General features: G+C 41.0%; 1 protein-coding gene across 1 annotated transcript; it reads left to right on the top strand.

The window, feature by feature from the left end:
- Positions 1-35: 35 nt before the first annotated feature.
- On the top strand, positions 36-19,904 carry CSTF1 (cleavage stimulation factor subunit 1). Its single transcript, XM_079979430.1, has 7 exons — positions 36-1,294; positions 2,668-2,859; positions 3,316-3,511; positions 4,430-4,707; positions 5,796-5,993; positions 7,019-7,409; positions 19,227-19,904. The coding sequence occupies exons 1-7, from the start codon at positions 1,175-1,177 to the stop codon at positions 19,484-19,486; spliced, it is 1,635 nt and encodes a 544-aa protein (XP_079835556.1). The 5' UTR covers positions 36-1,174; the 3' UTR covers positions 19,487-19,904.
- The last annotated feature ends 889 nt before the right edge of the window (positions 19,905-20,793 follow it).

Below are 20,793 nucleotides of genomic sequence, written 5' to 3'. Positions count from 1 at the left end.
AGGGCCCATTGCTCTTTTCCCTTGCGCAAGTGGCGCATCGCCTCACGGCGCAGCCGTTACGATGGCGACGGCAAAAATCTCGTATCCGCCGCCTCATTATAGTGTGTCAGACTAAGACTGAGAGTTGGGTCTATTCCTGCCCCCAGTCTCTACACTTTGGGGCCGAAACCCCCACTTAGAAAGACTTGAGTGAGGCGGCTCCTGTGAGGGCAGCTGCCAAGACTGCAGGGCTGGTTTTTTTTTTGTGACAATGAAACTGGCTTGAATGTCATGAGGGAAACTGATCGTGGTCAGATGCCACGACATATTTTCAGGGGGAAACGTGACAGACCAGCAGAAGTGTGGCTCTGCACCTTGGCTGCGAAGGGGAAAAAGCAGACAGAGCCATTTTGCATGAGGGGTGACTCTCCCTAAAACCAGGAGTTCACCACGCCAAATCTGAAAGACCGTGTGAACGGCCATTCTGAAATGAGCTAGCTTGCTGCAAACTGTCAGGAGCAGCGGGGCTGCCCAGCCAAAGGGGGCCACAGCCCTCTGATCCACTGGTGACGTCCAGTAAGTGGTAGCATTTGCCCACAAAGAATGCATAGGTCAGATTCACAGCAATAGATGCTGAGCGGTTGTTTTCTTCTAGGTGGAGGTCATCAGATTGTTTTTAAAACTCATGGGCCCAACAGGAACAGGCGGCACTGGGTGGGTGAAGGCCAATGATTCTGGTATTCTCAGTTTTTCAATCTGTGGCATCAAAAAAGTGTTTGTCTGAAGACAACTTTGACCACATTTTATCAGAGCCGTGGTGGTCTATCAGTTCAGGTATCAGGCTACTAAGTCAAAAAAGAGCAACTTGCCACGGAATGGACTTTGTTGACAAATGTGAAACAGCATTGCACCTGACTAGATTTCCCATAATACTCAGTTCTGTATGATTGACTTTGTGCCTCTCAGGCAGCTGTTGACAGGTGTGAGTGTGGATTGGAGGAGAAGCCCACTCCTCTGCCCATGTCTTTTGAAAAGCTACCATGACAGGATTATGAGACTGACCTTTGAGGACCAGGGCAGACATCAGATTAATGTGTGCTTCTCAGGTTGAAGGTCATCTGCATATAACTTAATTCTTGAGGACAAGTGAGAGGATTGAAGAGGTAGTGTGAAGGATATACAGTTGTGAGAAAAAATGACAAGTCGTCGTATCACGCCACCATGTGATAGGCGGCAGTTTCCATGGGGCATGAGTAACATGGCCTTGCCTACCAATGAACCACGACCAATGCGACTGTCATTTCTTGAAGCTGATGTGAGTAGAATTGTTCGATAAGATTGGGGGCATGAGGTATTTGGGCCTGTTACAATGTAGACTGTCAAAGCAAACATGCCCAAGGTCATTCTTCTTATCTTTTGTCACTGAACAGTGCCCATTTACTTATGCACCGCTTGTCTAAGGTTGCAATCCACTGTACACTTATTTGGGAATGAACTGCCTAGAACTCAGTGGGACACCCTGAGGAAACATGCAACAGATCAGGCTGCACAATTGCAACTCTACTCATTTTTAAAATAAGTCCTATTAAACTCAAGTGGGGTTCACCTCTGGGTACCTGCCTAGGAACTGATTGTGAGATTACCAGGTAAATGCTTTATTTAAGACAGGCATCCTCAAACTCGGCCCTCCAGATGTTTTGGGACAACTGGTCCTGTTAGCTAGGGATTATGGGAGTTGTAGTCCCAAAGCATCTGGAGGGCCAAGTTTGGGGGTGCCTGATTTAAGAGGAGATCCCATATTTCACCATCTGAGCTGCATGGCATTCAATAGGAAGCTCAACCATCTGATTCCTGCCCTTTAGAATGGTTGTGCACCTCTAGATATGAAGAACTGGTCAGGGAAGAGTTTGGAACTTTTTAAGTCAATATACTGTATATTATCCCATTTTTAGCCAGAAAAAAAACCCCCAAGAGGTCAAATAATCAGGCCCATTCTCAATATTTTTGTTAAAACTTGGAAATTCCTAAAAGTCCTATATTAGTAAGAAGTTGTGTACACACATTTTCAGGATATCAGTGCTTAAGGCTGCAATTCTGTATGTGCTTACCTAGGAGTAAGCCACATTGTGGGTGGGGCTTAGATCTGAGTAAATGCACAGCAGTGTACTGGAAGTGACAACAGAATTATGAATCAGGCTTAGCAGAATTTACTGTCCCTAGAATAAAATCCTAGCTCCTTGTTTGTGAATGAAATATCTACCGCACTGCACATTTTTTAATATAGTGATTATGGGCATGGCAAGGGATTTGTTAGGGGGGCAGGCTTTTGTTAGGATGGGCAGAACCTCATGTTTGTATAGATGTTTATTGATGGGGGGGCACCTGCCCCTCTCTAGGCTACACCCATGATACTGATCCATGTAAATTGGATTTTCAACTAAGTATCCTTTTTTGTGTGTGGCAAGGCTCCTGTGCCTCGACCGTTTTATAGTAGCCAAAAAATTAAGAATATTCTACTGTATTGTAAAACATTTGCCCCCAAGAGGGAGCTACAGCGATAGAGAAAAACTTGGCATGCCAAATTCCTTCCCAGCTATCCATCTTCGCGTCGTATTTCGAAAAGACGTAGCTTTACTGGTGGCGCATGCGCACACGTGACCCTTGCTTGCGCTCCTTTTCTCCTCCCAGCTGCGGCTTCAATCGATGTGCGGAGGTTCGATGCAGCAGCCTGTTCGACGCAGCGGCCCTCGGTCCAGGTTGCTGCCGGCCCCTCCGCAGGCTCCGCTCCCGCTGCCTTTGCCGCCGCAGCCGCCCGCCGACGTCGTCGGGCCCCCGGCAGCCATTTTGAACGCAGATCGACCCAGGCCGAAAGACGGGCTGGTAAGAATCAAGTCTCGCTTTCCGGGCCCGGCGGTTTCGCCAGCTTTTCGCCGCGGCCGTTTCTTGCACGTGGAGAACGCCAGGTTACCCGCCGCTTTCCCTTTAATGAAAGAGCCGCCCAGCCCCGCAGCCTTTGTCACGATAGGCTCGGTGTTGTGGGAGGTGGGAAATACGGATTTCGGCGCGGGGAATAGGCTGCAGGAGGGATCTGCCAAAACCCTCGGCAATTTTCAGGTGGCCCGTGGGAGAAAAATTGTGGGAACTACTAGGTTATATTACTTGATATATTTTTGCCCTTGGTTGCTTTATTTATTTCTGCTGTGAAAGCAACCTTGGGTATTTTACTAAAAAAAAGAAGAAAGAAGGGTACAAATGCTTTCAAAAATAAAATTAAACATTAATGCTTTTTTCCTGTACATGTAAGTACTATAGTTATTTTTTCCTTCTTCGTTTCAGACTTCTGGAAGACAGCCCATACTCACAATGTATAGACCAAAAGTAAGCCTGAAAGACAGGCAACAACTTTACAGACTCATTATTAGTCAGTTGCTTTATGATGGATATATCAACATTGCTAACGGTCTAATAAATGAGGTAAAACCACAGTCTGTATGTGCACCCTCCGAACAACTATTGCATCTTATTAAACTGGGTAAGTTGTGATGTGAAACAAAGTTAATACGCTATGTTTAAGGTCAGGTATGCACTATTAGTTCTGTTAAGACTTATTTTAGATGGCATGTCAAAACATCAGTAATCAAAATACTTCTTTTGTCTCTGGATATTTAAGCCATTAAAGTTACCTGCAGTCACTTAAGTCTTCTAAAACGATAGTTAGCAAATAGCACTGATAGTTGTCCCAGATCAGTACTTACTAGAGATATATGTAAAATGAGCCATTATATTCTGTTATCCTGCTTGGAATAGGATGTAAAGCAGCAAAGACATGTACATGATGGCTCTGTTGCAGCTATTTGTGCATAAACTAGGTCAGCTTCCCTACCTGTCTAGTGCATTTGCAACCAACTACACCTTAGCTTCCCACCAATCTGCTATCTTTCCATTTTACGCTTCGGAGCGAAGATCAGTTGCTGCTCACCTACTTATGTGGGTTCCAGGTACACTAAACTAGAGAGGCACAGTTGTGAATAATTGCATTTCACCTTGTGGGTTTTTTAGGAAGACTTTTGCAAGGTGAGCATCTCATATAGAGTAAAAATGGTTGTTAGCAGTATGAATTATTGTGACAGTTTACTTTCCACAAATTTTCTGATGTTTTCTTATGCTTCCAGTAAAGTTATAAAAACTTAAACAACACCCCAGTCCAAGAGTCTATTCAGCAGCCTCAGCTTGTGTAGCTGGGGTCAGACAGGTCCCCACCCTTCTAGACCAGGTGGGAAAGGCCTATAAGGCAGGGAACAGGTATTCTAGGACTCGCAGCTTGATAAGCATTCAAAATACCAACGGATTAGGTTTAAGAACTATTGTCGTAACAGGTTTTTTTCCTGTTTGTAAAGTTTGGGGCTTCTTACTTTTGGAAAACGAGCTTTTGTAATTTCTTTTCTTCCAGGAATGGAAAATGATGATAGTGCAGTTCAGTATGCAATTGGGCGCTCTGATACAGTAGCTCCTGGCACAGGGATTGATTTGGAATTTGATGCAGATGTTCAGACCATGTCCCCAGAAGCTTCTGAATATGAGACCTGTTATGTCACATCGCACAAAGGACCATGTCGTGTAGCTACATACAGCAGAGATGGACAGTTAATAGCCACAGGATCAGCTGATGCTTCAATCAAAATACTTGATACAGAGAGAATGTTAGCAAAGAGTGCTATGCCAATTGAGGTAAATGCTCAAATAGTAATGAATCAATAAATGTTTGCATTTTGCTTTTGCAGCTTTAGGGTCCTCTGGGAATTATCTGCCAAAAGAAGCTGGTCATGCTTCTATTTGTGGGGCTGTTTTCAGAGAGTAGCTTTGAATGACAGCATCTCATCACTCTGCCAGTTAAGCTGTGGGGTGCCAGTGCTATTTACTAGTCATATGAAGCTGTTGGGAGCAGTCTCAGTTGGGAGAAGCCTGGACGCCATCATGGGCTGGATGAGGATCAATAAACTGAGCCTCCTCTGATAACACAAAAAGCCTGTGGGTGGATGGTTCCTGAGTCCAGGAACTGGGTTGCTTGAATTCGCTTTAAGGCACAGGTATACAGATACTGGCATTAGAGGCCTAGGTAGGCATAGAGAGCCTACTACCAACTGCACCTTTTCCTAGACAATGATAGCCTGGCCACCATGATCCGCACATTGATAACCTCATAATTAGATTACTGTAGTGTGGTTTATATGGGTCTGCCTTTTGACATTGTTCAGAAGCTTCAGCTAGTGCAGAATGCAGCAGCTAGGGTTCTGAACAGAGTACCTAGCTTTGCACATATTATATCTGTTTAAAGAACAGCATCAGAAGAAAAGGAGGCAATTTTTATTATTCCCCCCCTCTCCCTACGGCCACCCACACCTCTTCTCTCTCTCTCTCTCTCTCTCTCTCTCTCTCTCACTCACACACACACACACACATTTTGTAGAGTTTTGTGGAGTACAGGAAGCTGAAGGGGAAAGGGAATTGGTGACTGAATTTAGTACTAGCATAGCCGTGGACTTGCAAAGTTTGGACCAGTTCTGATCTCTCAAGAGTTCCTTTTTTCATTTGTAAGATGGGCTGTTAATGACCCACTAAAGAGAGTTATTTGGACATATACGAGAGATTGTTTCACACTTTAAACATCCTGCATAAACAGTTGTGGGAAGATGCAGATCCACTGTGTCCGCTATGAAGGGAACACCATCAGATGTGCAATAGACAGCATTTGTGTCTTGATGCCTGTAGCGAAAATTCTATGCTTACTGTGCTGTGTTTTGAAATGTATTCTTCAGGTCATGATGAATGAAACAGCTCAGCAGAACATGGAGAACCACCCTGTTATTAGAACTCTCTATGATCACGTGGATGAGGTGACATGTTTAGCCTTCCATCCAACAGAACAAATCCTTGCCTCTGGTTCAAGGGATTACACACTTAAATTGTTTGACTACTCAAAACCATCTGCCAAAAGAGCCTTCAAATATATCCAGGTTAGACACTTAAATCAAAACTTTATAAGGAATAACAAAAATAACTAGAAAAGCATGACTTTTGAAGCCTTATTGATGTTATTAAATGGTGTGTACAAGTGTTCTTGGGATTAAGACCATCCTGGTAAAACATACTTTGGACATTGCCATTCAAACTCCTCCTAACTTTAATTGAGGGGCCAAACTAGCTATGAAATGGTTTTTATTCTTTCTTCCCTTGACTTTTTAAAAACTGAAAAGCAGTATCAGCTGCTGCAGTTGAGTGGAAGAACAGAGAAGTAGATGACAGGACTGCTTAATTTTTTTCCTTTTCAAATAACATTTTATATGGGGATAATGTGTGTGATTTTAAATGTTGAATGCCTGGGAAGGATTTGTATTCTGAAAGATAGGATGTAAATAATTGTAGCAAATAAATAAAATTACCACCAACACCCAAAGTTGTTTTTCCCCCCTTAGGAAGGGCAATATAGCTAGAAAATTCCCAGGGGAAGGTTTAAGTGGCTCCTCTGTCCACATACTGACAATCTCTCAAGAAGAAATTAACATGAAACACCATGATCATCCAATCTGCTAGAGAAGGAAAAAATAATGCATGGGGTAGATTACAATAGATCTGAAGTAGTTTGTGACTTCTTTAAGCATAACTAAATACTTCTCTTCCCTAACAGTAGCTTAGTTTTACCAGTTGATTCAGAGCATGAATCCAACTTAAAGGAAAATGAGAGTGGTCTCTGGGGATCTACAAAGTAGGTGATACTGATCTTGACGTGTGACTCGGACATAACTCCCTTCAGAACCTTTTCCCTAATAAATAATAATCTCACCTCTTTTATGAGGACCTGCTTTCCCACACTTTGTTTAGAAAAATCTGTTCTGCTGTGCCATGAGTCCTGCCTGGCTTCTTAAAATAGCAATGTTGTTGTATATTTTATACAGTAGCCAACACAAGTTTGGTGCTTAGGTGGATCAGTGCACTGGGAAGATGCCTTTTAATGTTAACTGCTTATTTTCCAACTAAACAGGAAGCAGAAATGCTGCGTTCTATCTCTTTCCATCCTTCTGGAGACTTCATTCTTGTCGGTACCCAGCATCCCACCCTGCGGCTGTATGATGTCAATACATTCCAGTGCTTTGTATCTTGCAATCCTCAAGATCAGCACACTGATGCCATATGCTCAGTTAATTACAATGCAAGTGCTAACATGTATGTAACGGGCAGCAAAGACGGATGCATCAAATTGTGGGATGGCGTTTCAAATCGTTGTATCACTACTTTTGAAAAAGCGCACGATGGGGCTGAAGTCTGTTCTGCCATTTTCTCCAAGAATTCAAAGTATATCCTGTCTAGTGGAAAAGACTCTGTAGCTAAACTGTGGGAGATCTCTACAGGGAGAACACTAGTAAAATATACAGGTGAGTAGATGTTGACCAATATAATAGATAAGTATATATTTCTCTCACGTACTCTTAGCCATGATCCCATCCTCCATTACATCTAGTTAAATGTAATGGCCTTCCTGGGTGTATCATGAGGAAAAATGTAAATTTAAAGTTCTGTACAAAGTCTGCAACAGTGGCATATAAATCCAGACATTTTCTCTTGAAATTTTAAACAAATAGTTGATTATTGGTCATAAGGAAATAACTTCATGATCTCCTCATGAGCTAGGAGAAAATCAGGTAAATTCTGCAGTCATGTCCAAAATCTTACTTGTGTGTTTGCACAACTCTTACTTTAAATCACGGGGGTTTATTTAAGAGAAATCCTTGGGGTTCACACATTGATTCGTTTCCTAATACAAATGATATACAAATGATGTTGCTTCTTTTTTCTATCTTGCTGAGCTGGAAACAAACTACATCAACATGTAAGCTTGCAGTTTTCTGCTCAATGCTTTCTCTAATACTTCCAGTGTGAGATGCTACTGCAGTAACAGCTCCCTCAAATCAGGAAATTTTATGAATTAACTTCTCTGGAAGAACTCCTTTTCTGTAGAGGCATATTTTGTTATACAAATTTCCAAGTTTCTAACATGCTAAACCAGCAGGGTGCAGTCAAGTCTTGGCATACCTCCGCTGTCAGAGACACTCTGCCTCTGAGTGTCAATTGCTGGAATCGCAAGTGAGGAGACAGCTGTTGCACTAGGGTCTTGCTTCCCATGGGCATCTGGTTGGCCACAGTGAGAACAGAACACTGTACTAGATGGCCTGATCTAGCAGGGCTCCTTCTCCAGTCTTAAATAATGTATGTTATGTTCTTCCTTTACAAAGAAACAAGGGCACTGTGGGTGGGCCCATAGTATGCGTCCTCAGCTCTAGTTGGAAAGCAGTACATTACCTTGATTTAACATTTGTGGTTGGTTATTTTCTCACTAGATGAACTCTACCAATCCAACTAGTGCACTACTGGGTTTCTTTCTGAGAGATAATTTTCTGTTGCTCTTGTATGCTGTGAGCAACAGCTGTTTTGGTTCATGTGAATGGCACATGTTTTAATAATGCTTTCAATCATTTATGTTATTAGTGTCTTTGAGATTTTTGGAATAAATATTTTTTTCTACCTAGGCATCATTTATTACTATCTAATGCATGGGATTTTAAATATGTTTCTATATATAAAAACGTCAGGCTTTGCAGTAACTTTTACCATGGATAATTTCACATTGAATTCTGGGTGGTATATTTTCACATTTCTATCCCTATTAGAAGCGTTGAAATGAATTTGCTTATAGGCAATCCAGGAAGTAGATAAGTGTCAGTAAGTTTAAAGGCTCTTGAGAATACTTGTCTCAAAATTGGTGTGCCAGCTAATGAACATAAATAGTTTGTATAGATACTGAGAGCTAAAGGCTTGCTACATTACACTGGAGTAAGAGTTTGGCATTTAAGACAAGGGTACTAACCTGTGGCTTCCCAATGTTGGACTCCAACTCCCATCAACCTGAGGCAGCATGGCCTAGAGTTGCAGTCCAGCACCATCTGGAAGGCCATACATTAGCCACCCCTTATTTAAGATTGCATCAAGTATGTTGTGTGTCATTGTAGTTTTTGTGTGAGAGAAAAAGAAGGATGTGCCTAAGCCTTGTAATACTAATACTCTGTTTTCTGTTTTGGAGATTGCAACCAATTTAGTTGACTGTTTCACTGCTATGTTAAAGTTTAAGTCATTGTCTAGAGCTGGGTTGCTGGTCTGTTATTCTCTCAGTTCTGCCATTAGGTTCAGGCATGAAATCTCTTCTCCTACCCCACATGTTTTATGATGAATATTCATACACTTCACGGTCTCCTATACTTGTAGGAGAAAACGGTTTTTCTTCAGTATTTTTCTTTCTTAATAACAGTGACTCATGTCCAGTTTCTAACCTTTTAAACTACCCCAGTTTTTTTGCCCTGCCCAGTAGTAGGTGATAACCATTTTTAGTGGGGGTTTTTTAAAACTATACGTTAGCAATAGTCCATGTACTACAGCAGACATAGCTTAATTCTGCTCCCAATTATATTATATTTTAAAGAGTACTCCACAAAAAGGAAGACTGTCAACTTAAAAGGAAACTTGTAAATTGTATCTCTGATATTTATTTTATTATATTATATTCATCTCATTGTTTGTGATAATTATTTTAAAGGGATATCACTTCCTCCTTTCATGAACACCACCAGCACCAGCAACAAAAGTGTGTGAATTATCACACCTAATTCATGCTGGCAGTATCACCAAAGTGGTACTAGCTTCAGGAATCGGCTACCACAAGACATGGTGGTACTAAGATAGTTTCAAAAGGACAAATACATGAAGCTTAGGTTTATCAATTATTATTTGCTGCAATAGCTAAATAGAAACTTGGAAGTCCAGAACTAGTAAACATTAGAATACCAGTTATGGAAAAGAGATGGGGAAATGCTTCTGCGCCATGTTGGAAAGCTTCTTGGAGGCCTCTGACCATTTTTGGAAATGGGTACTCTGTGGATAATGGTATGATCATGAAGGACTCGATAAAATAGAGGGTTCATTTTATAAAAATGCAGTATTTTGAAACTGCAAGTCATCTCTGATATGACATCTCTGACATTGCAAATTATGGTCTGTTCCTGCCATCCTCATGTTTCCATAAATACAGCTAAAACATTTGTGACAGTAAAACTGGAGTATCCTTTTCCCATAGAACTATCTAATATATGGCTTCCATTAACTTCCATCCACCAAAATTGTAGAGACAGATTTATCATTAAATATTTGTAGTCATGCCAAAGATAGAGCTCAACCTAAATCCCAAGGAGGGGGGGGGGGGAGTTCTCATTTCATTTGAAAACTTTCACTCCATCCCTAAAAGACAAGATGAATAATCTTTCAGATATAACTCTTTTTTTTTTTTCATTTCCAACTGGGAATATATATTTTTTTATATCATAAATAATGTATTTTAGGTTTGAACAGATTCCTTTTCTGCCAACGTGGAAATAAAGGTGGATAGATGAGATTTAGAAGACAGAGAAAATGTGGTACAGGTGGGATTTGCAATAAAATATTTTAGCATTGGACTGGGTGTTTTTGAGGGGGAGGTCCCTGCCTAGGATTTAAGGTTTTTGTACTTCCCCGCCTTGGATTTAAGGTTTTTGTACTCTGCAAACTTCGAAGTTTTTTGAGCCTGCTGATAATCTCCTGCTTGTGTATGTGATACCATTTTGGCTACATAAATACCATCACTTGGAAAATTGAGATCTCTTTAAATATATAGGACAATACATCGTAAACAAGTCCTTGCCCTCTTGGAGGTAAAGTTTCTTTAGTGGCACTTTTCAAGACAGAGACAGCTGTTTGGATTAAAGATACTACAGTGTCTGCTAAGATCCCAGTAAACCTTTTGTAATATCCTGATACCAGTCTTGCTACTCATACATTGACTAATGGTCTCTCTTACTTTCTTTACTGCAACTAGTTGGTTCAACCTATTCTTTTCCTCATCTGAAATTTTAGGAATCTGGACATTAGAAAGAAAGAACTCTTTTTCTTGGGGTGAGTCAGACCTGCGTAACTATGAATAGTATTTAACCAGTTCTGCCATAATTAGATGAATTTCCATTTCTATCCTGCCCCAGTACAACAAAATAAATTTGAAACTAAAAATAATATAAAAGTGCCCTGCTCATGCTTAACCCTGGCAATGAGAGCTCATCTAAACAAATTTACTGTGAAATATTTGACTCTTCCAGGCATTCATTAAGGGCAGTCCCACATAGAGCGCATCACAGTAGTCTAGCCTCAAGGTTATGAATACGTGACAGTTGCTAGGTCTTGATCTGATAAAAACAGCAACACCTCAAAACTCAACCTACCTTTCCCAGTTTTCAGGTAAAAATCTTCAGGCTCACAAGGCCAGCCTCAAAACACTTGATATCCAGGTATGCCTGGAGCTGTAGAGCAAATACTCTCAGTAACCTTTCCAAAAGGAAAGGTTAGAAGTGTATCAAAGCTACGTCCAAGGTATTCCCGCCCACCGTTTAAATAGGAACAAAACAATGGCAGACACTGCCCTATCTAAATGGAAGAAAACTCCTGCCCAGCAAGGAAACCCAGCTTCTCCCAGTTTTGTTGGACAAGTCATAAGGCCCTTACATCCCTGAAGTCTTTTATGTTTGTTTATTAGATACTCAGTCTAACAGACACTAGATGTATCTTTCTTGAAGTAGAGGCAGCCCATGTTCCCTCATCACCAGAAATAGCTTTAGATAATAACAATAATAATAAAAAATAATAATAATAATAAATTTATTTATATCCCGCCCTCCCCAGCCGAAGCTGGGCTCAGGGCGGCTAACAACAATAAAACAGTACAAAAGTACAGCACAAACAACACTCTAAAATCAATTCTGTAGATGATATTCTGTAGGTATTATGGCAAGCGGGGAGGACTTGCTTGCCACAGGCTTTAGCAGATCTTCTGTAGCAAGATCTGTCAGCTTTGTTGCAAGTAAAATACCATCTAACACTCTTAATCTTGCACTTTACTTCATCTCTAAGCCCTATGTAAAGTTGTGACTTGTGCCAACGAAGTAGTGAAGATGACCCCTGGAAGCAACTGTTGTAGAGGCTGACATCCACCTCCTGTTCCATTAGTTAGCAAGGTCATCAACAGAGCAGAGTATTCTGGAATCCAGTCAACTCTGAAACTACAGAGCCAGGCCAGACTGGCTCATTGCTCCATTAGCAATTTTGCTTAGAGTTGTCTTGAGAAACATACCCATTCTAACTAATTTTCACGTTATGGTCTTTAGAAAGGAATATTCAAAACCACAATTTTCTGCTGATGCCAGGCTTCAAATTCCTGTCTAGCTTGGATTGTTGCTGTGGAAGTAGTGCTTCCCTTAACCTCTAGGATGCTTCTACACTAGGCCTTGAGTGTGAAGTTTACATGCTTCATTTACTTTCCTGTAGTGGACATTCACTCAGTCATCCAAACCCAGTTATTTTCCCTGCGGTTTTTGCATCTTTTCTCAGACCACAAAGACCAGAAGAGCAGCACAATCTCTGCAAAGAGGTTTCCTTTCATGCCATTCTTTCATCTTTTTATTTAAAAGCTAGGGGTTTAAGTGGGCTGTGACTTACTGGGAAAGTGAACCCATTGCAATTCAGCACACATCGGCTTTAATGGTGGGTACCATTTTATGATCTCATTTGTTTTTCTTGAGGGGGTGGTTATTTTATCTTGTTAATTAGTAGAAAACTCCTTTCCAGCTAGTTCTTTTAAATGAAAAAAACATGACACTGTAATGGTAAGGGGTTTTTAATGAGGTTTTTTTTTATAAAAAAATGAATGGACAAGTAATAATGGATGAATGCTGTGCCACCATAGATATGTGTTGGCAGAACACAGCAGGATTTACATGTAGAGAAAGTGCAGTACTTCTGATAGTGTGGAAGTCTGTCGCAATTACGTATGTAGCTTATAGCAGTATAGTAAATGATTGGGTAGTGCTAGGAGCAAGCTGTTTATAAACAGTAGAAAACACAACATGTTTGTATTCACCTGAAAATCTGTTTTTCTTACATAATGTTAAACTTTAAACAATAAATATTATTGAAATGTCTGAAGGCTTAATTTAAAACAGGAGTGTGGAACCTCAGACCTGGGGGCTGAATGTTGTCCTCCTGGCTGCTCTAGGGAACTCTTCTTAGGCCATAACCTTCAACTGCACCCTTCTTGGCTTTTGTCTGACTGGAAAGAGTCTTTGAACTGTGGTATTGCATCTTCATAATCTGGATGGAGAGGTAGGGGTGGGTGGGTGGGTGTGTAGAAACATCTGACAGCTGAGTGTCTGGGATATATTTTACTATACAAATATAAGTGTCACATCCTTCAACCTGCCCACTTTTGCCTCTGGTTCCATCTACCACTAACTTGTGGCTCCCAGCCTTTTGCCATAATCTAAATTCCAGAATAGTGTGATATAAATGGTACTCAGTTGGCAGGACTTGAGTTCAAATTGCCACTCAACAATGAAGATTTCTGGGAGAATTGCTTTCTTAGTCTAACCCTCTTTGAAAAGTTGTAAAGAAAAAAGTGGAATATTCCTTAGATGGGATCCAGAGGGTAGTGGCCAACTAACTTGAACTCAAAGCACACCCAGTGAAATCATTGGACTTGAGTAACTGATGTCTGAATAATTTCAATGTGTCTGTTTCAAGTCATGTTCAAAGGTAGACCCATTGAAATTGGTGGACATCAGGTAATCATGTCTATTGACTTCATTGAATCTGCCCTGAGGGTGACTTGATTGGATCCAACCCAAATGTGGTACATTTACCTAGAGCAGGGATTACCAAACTGTGGTACCTTTTTTCCTGCCCAATTTTGATGGTGACCATTGCAAAATGCAATCATCATAGGAGGCATAAGACACTCAAATATTATCTACATCAGGGGTGGCCAACTCTCAAGAGACTGCAGTCTACTTTCAGAATTAAAAACTGACAGTGATCTACCTCCGTTTTTGTGGGGTTCAGCTCAAAGTTGTTGAACTTTTTTTAGGGAGAAGAAAAGATTTGGGGGGAGTTCCATTTGGGGGGGTGTTGAAGGCAAGGGACAAGGGGTAAAGTCACTCACAAAAAGATCGCTGTGGATCAAAACAGCAGCACAGAGAAAGCTTCGTCTTCCCTTCCAGAGATCATACAACAATGGAGGGTGGGAGTCAGTGGGAGCCAGTTTTAGCAACACTAAGGAAAGGGAGCCAGAGATTGACCGTGATCTACCAAAACCTCATGAGGATCTACCAGTAGATCGCGATCAACCTGTTGGACACCCCTTTAATGCATTTATGCATGAATGCAATTCTCTTAGATGGAAAAGCCTTTGTAAAAACAAAATCTTTTTATTGTAATTAAACTTCCCTTGTGCTTTGAGCATTCAAGCACCATATTTTCCTTTGCTAAAAGAATCTTTTGGAGCATTTAACTAGCTAAGGGATCAATCTTTTGGCATTTTTTCTGTTCCCTGCTGAAATCTCCTCCTCCTAACATTTACTCTTACAAACCTGCTCCTTGGTCTCCTCACTATGGTTGGGCTGCTATGAAATGTCACTTGGCACATTTTGGTCAGATGTACAATCTTTCCAGTATTGAGTTCAGGGAAATCCAGGTCTGTCAATTTGTAGGAAAAGGTGGTTTATACGGTGCTGATTGGCTAGAACCTGTGACTTTGCAAATCCACCTCTTCTCTCAAGAGCAGTTTTTCAACTGGGGGGGGGGGAGGTTTGATAAGATGCCAAAGTAACTTATGTATGTGTAAACCTTCAAGCAGTATTTTCAATAGTTAAAAAAGACAAATTTATCCAAAAATGCAGGATGAGGACCAAAAGTGAAGCTTAATTAGCAATCAGCTTGAAAGCAAAGTATATCTTTGTTTGTAGTGGAAAGTTTGGGGTGAAAGAAGCTGGACTCAGCCTGCACCCCCAAAAGTAAAATATATATTTTCTTTAGATGTGTCTGTATATGCTGTTAGTGTTGGTTTTAAGCTTTCTTTCCAAGTGTGTAACAATTATCTCTCGTAAAGGTAAAGGTACCCCTGCCCGTACGGGCCAGTCTTGACAGACTCTGGGGTTGTGCGCCCATCTCACTTAAGAGGCCAGGGGCCAGCGCTGTCCGGAGACACTTCCGGGTCACGTGGCCAGCGTGACATTGCTGCTCTGGCGAGCCAGAGCCGCACACGGAAACGCCGTTTACCTTCCCGCTGGTAAGCGGTCCCTATTTATCTACTTGCACCCGGAGGTGCTTTCGAACTGCTAGGTTGGCAGGCGCTGGGACCGAGCAGCGGGAGCGCACCCCGCCGCAGGGATTCGAACCGCCGACCTTTCGATCGGCGAGCCCTAGGCGCTGAGGCTTTAACCCACAGCGCCACCTGCGTCCCTAATCTTGTTCTCAAACCTTGCCCTACATTCTATAGCTGAGATTGGACTAACAAAGTTCTTTCCTTTTTTTAGATGGGGAAACTAGTATACTTCTATTATTATTATTTTTAAGAAAGTTACAGTATATATAATGTCTCATTATACTAACAGAAATTTTACTAGAAAAGGTGAAGGAGAAATCTGCACCGTACTTAATGCAATTTCCAAGCTGTGACTGCTTAGAGTGGGAGGAAATTGTGACTGTTCTTGATTCCCTTCCATTTCCTCCAATGGGAAGAAATTATGCAAGGTATCAGGCTGGTATAGTTTCTGGCTCTTTTTTGAGATATTTTGGGGAAATGAGGGAGCCTTGGGATCCTGTGTGCCCTCAACTGCCCCAGCATGCTCCTAGTCAGCCAGTGGAGCAGCCACGATACTTGGAAACTCCAGCTCTGTCCAGAGATTACCTCTAGCCACATGACGAGAGAGGTCGGTATTACAGGGGCCATAGGATTACACCATGAAAGTATTGTTTAATGTAAACTATTCAAATGTTTAATTGGGCAGGAATTGGTTCCTTATAAAGTAATAACGAAGGCTAAAACTTGCTTATGAAGTAATTTAATCTAACCAGTAATTTAGCCCTAATTTCTCCTCATATACTTTCAGTGATCATAGTGAAGTCAAGGCCGTATCTGCTATTCTAGTCTAAACTTCTCAGATTTATTGGGTTTGGTCATGGATAAATCATTACCTAGTAATGACACAGGTGAAAAACCATTAAGATGTGCCTATCAGATACTGATGCATCCTGTTGGTTTTTAGAATACTTTCTAGGAGGATTTATTGGTGGTCATCTATAGCTGCAGTTAGTTACTTATTGCTTATTGCTTTCTGGAATGACAGGTTGACCTATTATTGACCTCTCTGGTATAAGGCACTGATAAGCACAGTTGGCAAAAGATGTGCAGCCATAATCAGAGTGATGTTTTATGCAGTAGTGGTGCCAAAGAATACTTTCCTCTGCTATTGCTGTACTGCAACTTCTCATAGAGCTGTTCAAGTTGGTGTGAGAGGTCCTGACATGGATTATCCCGCCCAGAGAAGGAAACATGTACAGACTGCTGTGGCATGCTAAATATAAAATTGAACCTGTAATGGTGCCACAGAGCAGAAGCTCAACCGGAATTATCATTGGCAACCTCTTGCCGCAAATGCTCGGATTACTTTTGGCCGGTTTATTCCTCTTCCATGATATTCTGTGAACTTCATATAATCTAAGCCGTTGCTCAGCATACTTGCTGAAAACCGCATGGAAAAGGCTGATGTGAAGCTTCTGTTAAAGGTGGATGAGCTGGATCAGGTTTTTTTTTTAAAAAAAAATATTTTTAAAGCTCATTGCACTTGAGGAAAATTACAGCTTCTTTCAACGAGATGACCATAGGTTCTCTTAAAAAATCTTTCTTGATGTGCCAATCCTGACAGGAACTGGTTATTCCTACATTTTTGCCTTTAAACTGGGAAGGTGATTGAATTGACAATTGCACCATTACTGTCTGCTTTCTGGGATGAATAAGAAACAGTTTTCTTAAACTCTGTTCTGTCTGGCTTTCAGCATGGGCTCAGGACAAAGATTCCCATAATAGCCCTGGTAGCCAATCATTTCTTAACATGGGCAAGGAAGTAACACTAGAGTTGTTCCTATTAGATATCTCATTTACCTTTGAGATTACAGATAATAAAATCTTGTTCCCTTTGGGACTTTGTAAATGTAGTGGTCCGGCCTAGTTTGATTTGTTTGTGGATGTAAATTTTGAGATTGCGGATAGGCAGGTTTGTGATAACACTGTAGAAGCTGGCTTGTAGAGTGCCACCATTCCATTATATCTCTGCAATTGTTTAATACTGTACTTGTAAGAGGCTGTTGGGACTCATCAACCTAGGAAGATAGTTCCTGTAGGAGAAAGAAAACTGATCCTGACCCTCTTCACCCTTGTGGAATATCATTGGGATAAAATAAGTCTAATGTGTAAGCCCTACACAAATCAGAGTGAAGTCTCTAAGACGGTCGGATGGTGCCTTGTATGCCTCCCGGCAACTCCTGCAGCCAAGCTGGTGCCAAATGTATTGCTCTCTTTACCTTTGGCCCATCAGCAAGGCCAAGAGAGGGGTCTTGTCATCTGGGCAGCGCAAAACCTCCATACACAATGCCCAGGCTTTTGCCCCAGAGAGGTCACTTCAGTGCTGCTAACACAGCAGTTTGACTTCACCCCCGGATGTGCACTCCATTGTCTTCCAAGACAGACAAATGCCAACAAAAGAGGCCATTAACAAGATCATACATAACTCTTGGAATGAGGCGTGATGAGGATGGTGGTACCCTTCTATTTTTTCTTACTCATTTAATTGAGTTGCCTCAGTAATGGTTATTGTGCCTTTCGTTAATTGGAAGAGAACACATAGTCTGAAAACTGAATCCAGACAAGCTTGAGGGGTGGTGGCTAATATTCCCTGAGTTTTGGGAAGGAGGGAAGTGTCTATTGATGGATGTGATCTATCCCTCTTTAATAATCAATGGAAAGTCTGAGAAGAGTTATACACACAAAAAACTGAATCTTGTGGCATAAGCTTTTGTAGGCAAAATAATAAGAAGAATATGCCCTATTGATTTGTTAGTCTTTAATATGCCACAAGACTTCACTTCTGCTGCAACAGATTAACTCAGTAACCCTTCTGGAAAGAGATAATCAGGTATCAGTTGAGGCCCAGAGTATGCTGCCACTTGGCATCATCTGCTCTGTCAACTGTTTCCTTAGCAACCATCAATCTTTTTTCTTCAGCCTCCATGTTTGATTACTGCAATGCGCTCTACATGGGTAGCTCTTTTAAGAGCATTCAGAAGCTTCAGTTGTGCAAAATGTTGCAAATTGTTTTCTGTTACAAATAGAATAGGGGAAACATGGGAACTAATCAACTGTGCTGTCTTATAGCTTCCAGCTACAATTCAAAGTTTTGAACTCCTAAAGGGCCTAGTCCTTTTAGGTGTATTCCCCTACTTTTGAGTCAGCCCTGATTATCCTACTCCCATTAATTGGGAATAGAGTACTTTTCTATTTAGAACTAGAGCTGTGGAAGACTCAAAAGATCTGTGACACTTTGTGCAGGCTTTTCTAAAGGCAAGCAAAGGATGTTTATTTTATGAAGCCTCTTGCTGAATTTACTAATGAATATTCTGTTGATTCTTAGAGAAATATTTGATTATTTTATTGCCTTTTTTTCGATATTTGCTGATGTTCATTTCACCCATTGCCAGTCATTATATACATATATATACATTATATACATTATACACAGGTCCTGCTATCCGAACACAATGCATTCTCAGGAAATCATTTGTTAAGCAAGTGTTTGCATATAAAGTCAACACTTTCCATTGATTTCCTATGGGAAAGTTTCTAATGCATGCCTAATCAAGGAATTTAAACCTCAAAATTATGGGGGGGGGGGACAGGAAAACCCTCTGAAACCTTGCAAAAGGCAAACAAGGATAAAATGCTCCATTATTTGTCCGATATGGCCTCCTTTCGCCTCTCCCTCCCATGGTTTCTAGCGAAATGGCTGCCACAGACCAGCAAAACACAAAAGAGTAAGGCTTGTTTAAGGCTGCTATATGTTTACAGTATTACACACACATCTGAATGTGTGGTGTACATAGGGAGGTTTGGATACTGGTTTCTCATGTTTGAATAAGTGAATTTTGGTATGATGAGCATTTGGACAGCAGGACCTACGTGTACTTTCCTTTAATATGTATTTTGATACTGAATATTTATGTTGCAATACCTGCAGGAGCTGGTTTGAGTGGACGCCAAGTTCATAGGACACAAGCTGTCTTCAACCACACAGAAGACTATGTGCTGCTTCCTGATGAAAGGACCATTAGCCTCTGCTGCTGGGATTCACGAACAGCTGAACGAAGGAATCTTCTTTCCTTGGGGCATAACAGTATAGTTCGTTGCATTGTCCACTCTCCTACCAACCCTGGCTTCATGACTTGCAGTGATGACTATAGAGCTCGATTTTGGTACCGAAGGTCAACCACGGACTGAAGCTGCAACTGCGAAAAAGTTGACTGAATTTTATGCCTTTTTTCTTTTTAAAAATTTTGCTTTTACCATTTCTGAATTTATGTATTTGGATTGAATTCTCTGCTCTAGAAATAACGTCACTCCCTACTGAAAGGACAGTTTTTAAAGTTGGGTCCATAGTTGAAAACAGCCAAGATAGCTGAAAATATTTTTCTTCACCTAATTGTACATGTTTGGCAGGACAGGTTGCCCATGTTCAGTAGCAAAACTTGGCCTCCTGTTTTTTTAAATCCCTTAACACTCTTTGCTCTATTTCATTTGATGTACATGTATTGCTGTATGTTGTGTGTGCTTTTTTCCAGTTCTCTGGTGGCCTTTTTTTCTTATTTGTAGATGTATAGATACTTAAAAGTTTTCTTATTAAACTCATTCTTAGAAAGGTGTATCTAATTATTCTCATAATTGGCTATTACCCTACTTTAGAAGCCACTTAGTTTGGTGGAAATCACTGAATCTTGTAATGAATTCTGTGTTTTAACTATGTACTGTGAAAACAAATATTTATTTTGTTGTCCTCAATTTCTCACCATTAAGCTTAATTAGATAGCCTTAACTTCAAATAAGAGGGAGGAAACCTCTATATTAACTTTGTCCACACCATGCATAATTTGAACAGACCTCTATTATGTGGTGTCCCACCTTTACCATTTTTCTAACTGAAAAGCTTCAAACTAACATTTCCTCATAGATATGATGCTCCAGCCCCTTGAAAGGGTCATTTTTGAGGTGCGACACCCAGAACTAGACACTTGTCTTCCAAGTGTGGTTACACCATATATTAGTATAAAGCCACTATGTCCTGAGAGCTATTTACTGTAGAATTGTAATCCCTCTTTCAGTCACCTCCGTGATCAGTTCTTCTAAAGCATAGAGCTCTATGGTACCTAGAAATCACTGGAACATTCATTTAGCCACTCTGTTTAAAGTTACATCAAAACTTTCACACAGTGCATAGTCAGAATATGGAATCCATGTGTACAGGAAGCAGTGGTGGACACCAAGTAGGATGGCTTTAAAAAAGGATTAGACAAACTCATGGAGGTAAAGGCTATCAGTGACAATGATGGCTGTGCTTTGCCTCCATGGTTTTGGGCACAATATTCATTTGAATACCAGTTGTGGAAGACTTCAGGAGGGGGAAGTGTGGCATCTGGTTGGCCACTGTGAGAGAAGGATCTGGGTTACCTGGGGCCATTGGCCTGTCCAGCAGGTTCTTATGATGTTCTTTGATCCAGATACATTTGTTAGGTAAAGTTTTGTAGTGTCAT

The sequence above is a fragment of the Podarcis cretensis genome, assembly GCF_951804945.1.
Source record: "Podarcis cretensis genome assembly, chromosome: 6".
Classification (NCBI taxonomy): domain Eukaryota; kingdom Metazoa; phylum Chordata; class Lepidosauria; order Squamata; family Lacertidae; genus Podarcis; species Podarcis cretensis.
Note: the sequence above shows the minus strand (reverse complement) of the source record. Positions and strands in the feature narration are given on the sequence as shown.

Bases quoted from the DNA above. Each gene is read 5' to 3' on its own strand.
- CSTF1 (XM_079979430.1), top strand. From the start codon at position 1,175: ATGACAAGTCGTCGTATCACGCCACCATGTGATAGGCGGCAGTTTCCA. The intron at 2,860-3,315 runs GTAAGAATCAAG...TCTTCGTTTCAG, and splicing joins CCAGGCCGAAAGACGGGCTG to ACTTCTGGAAGACAGCCCAT. The intron at 7,410-19,226 runs GTGAGTAGATGT...CAATACCTGCAG, and splicing joins AACACTAGTAAAATATACAG to GAGCTGGTTTGAGTGGACGC.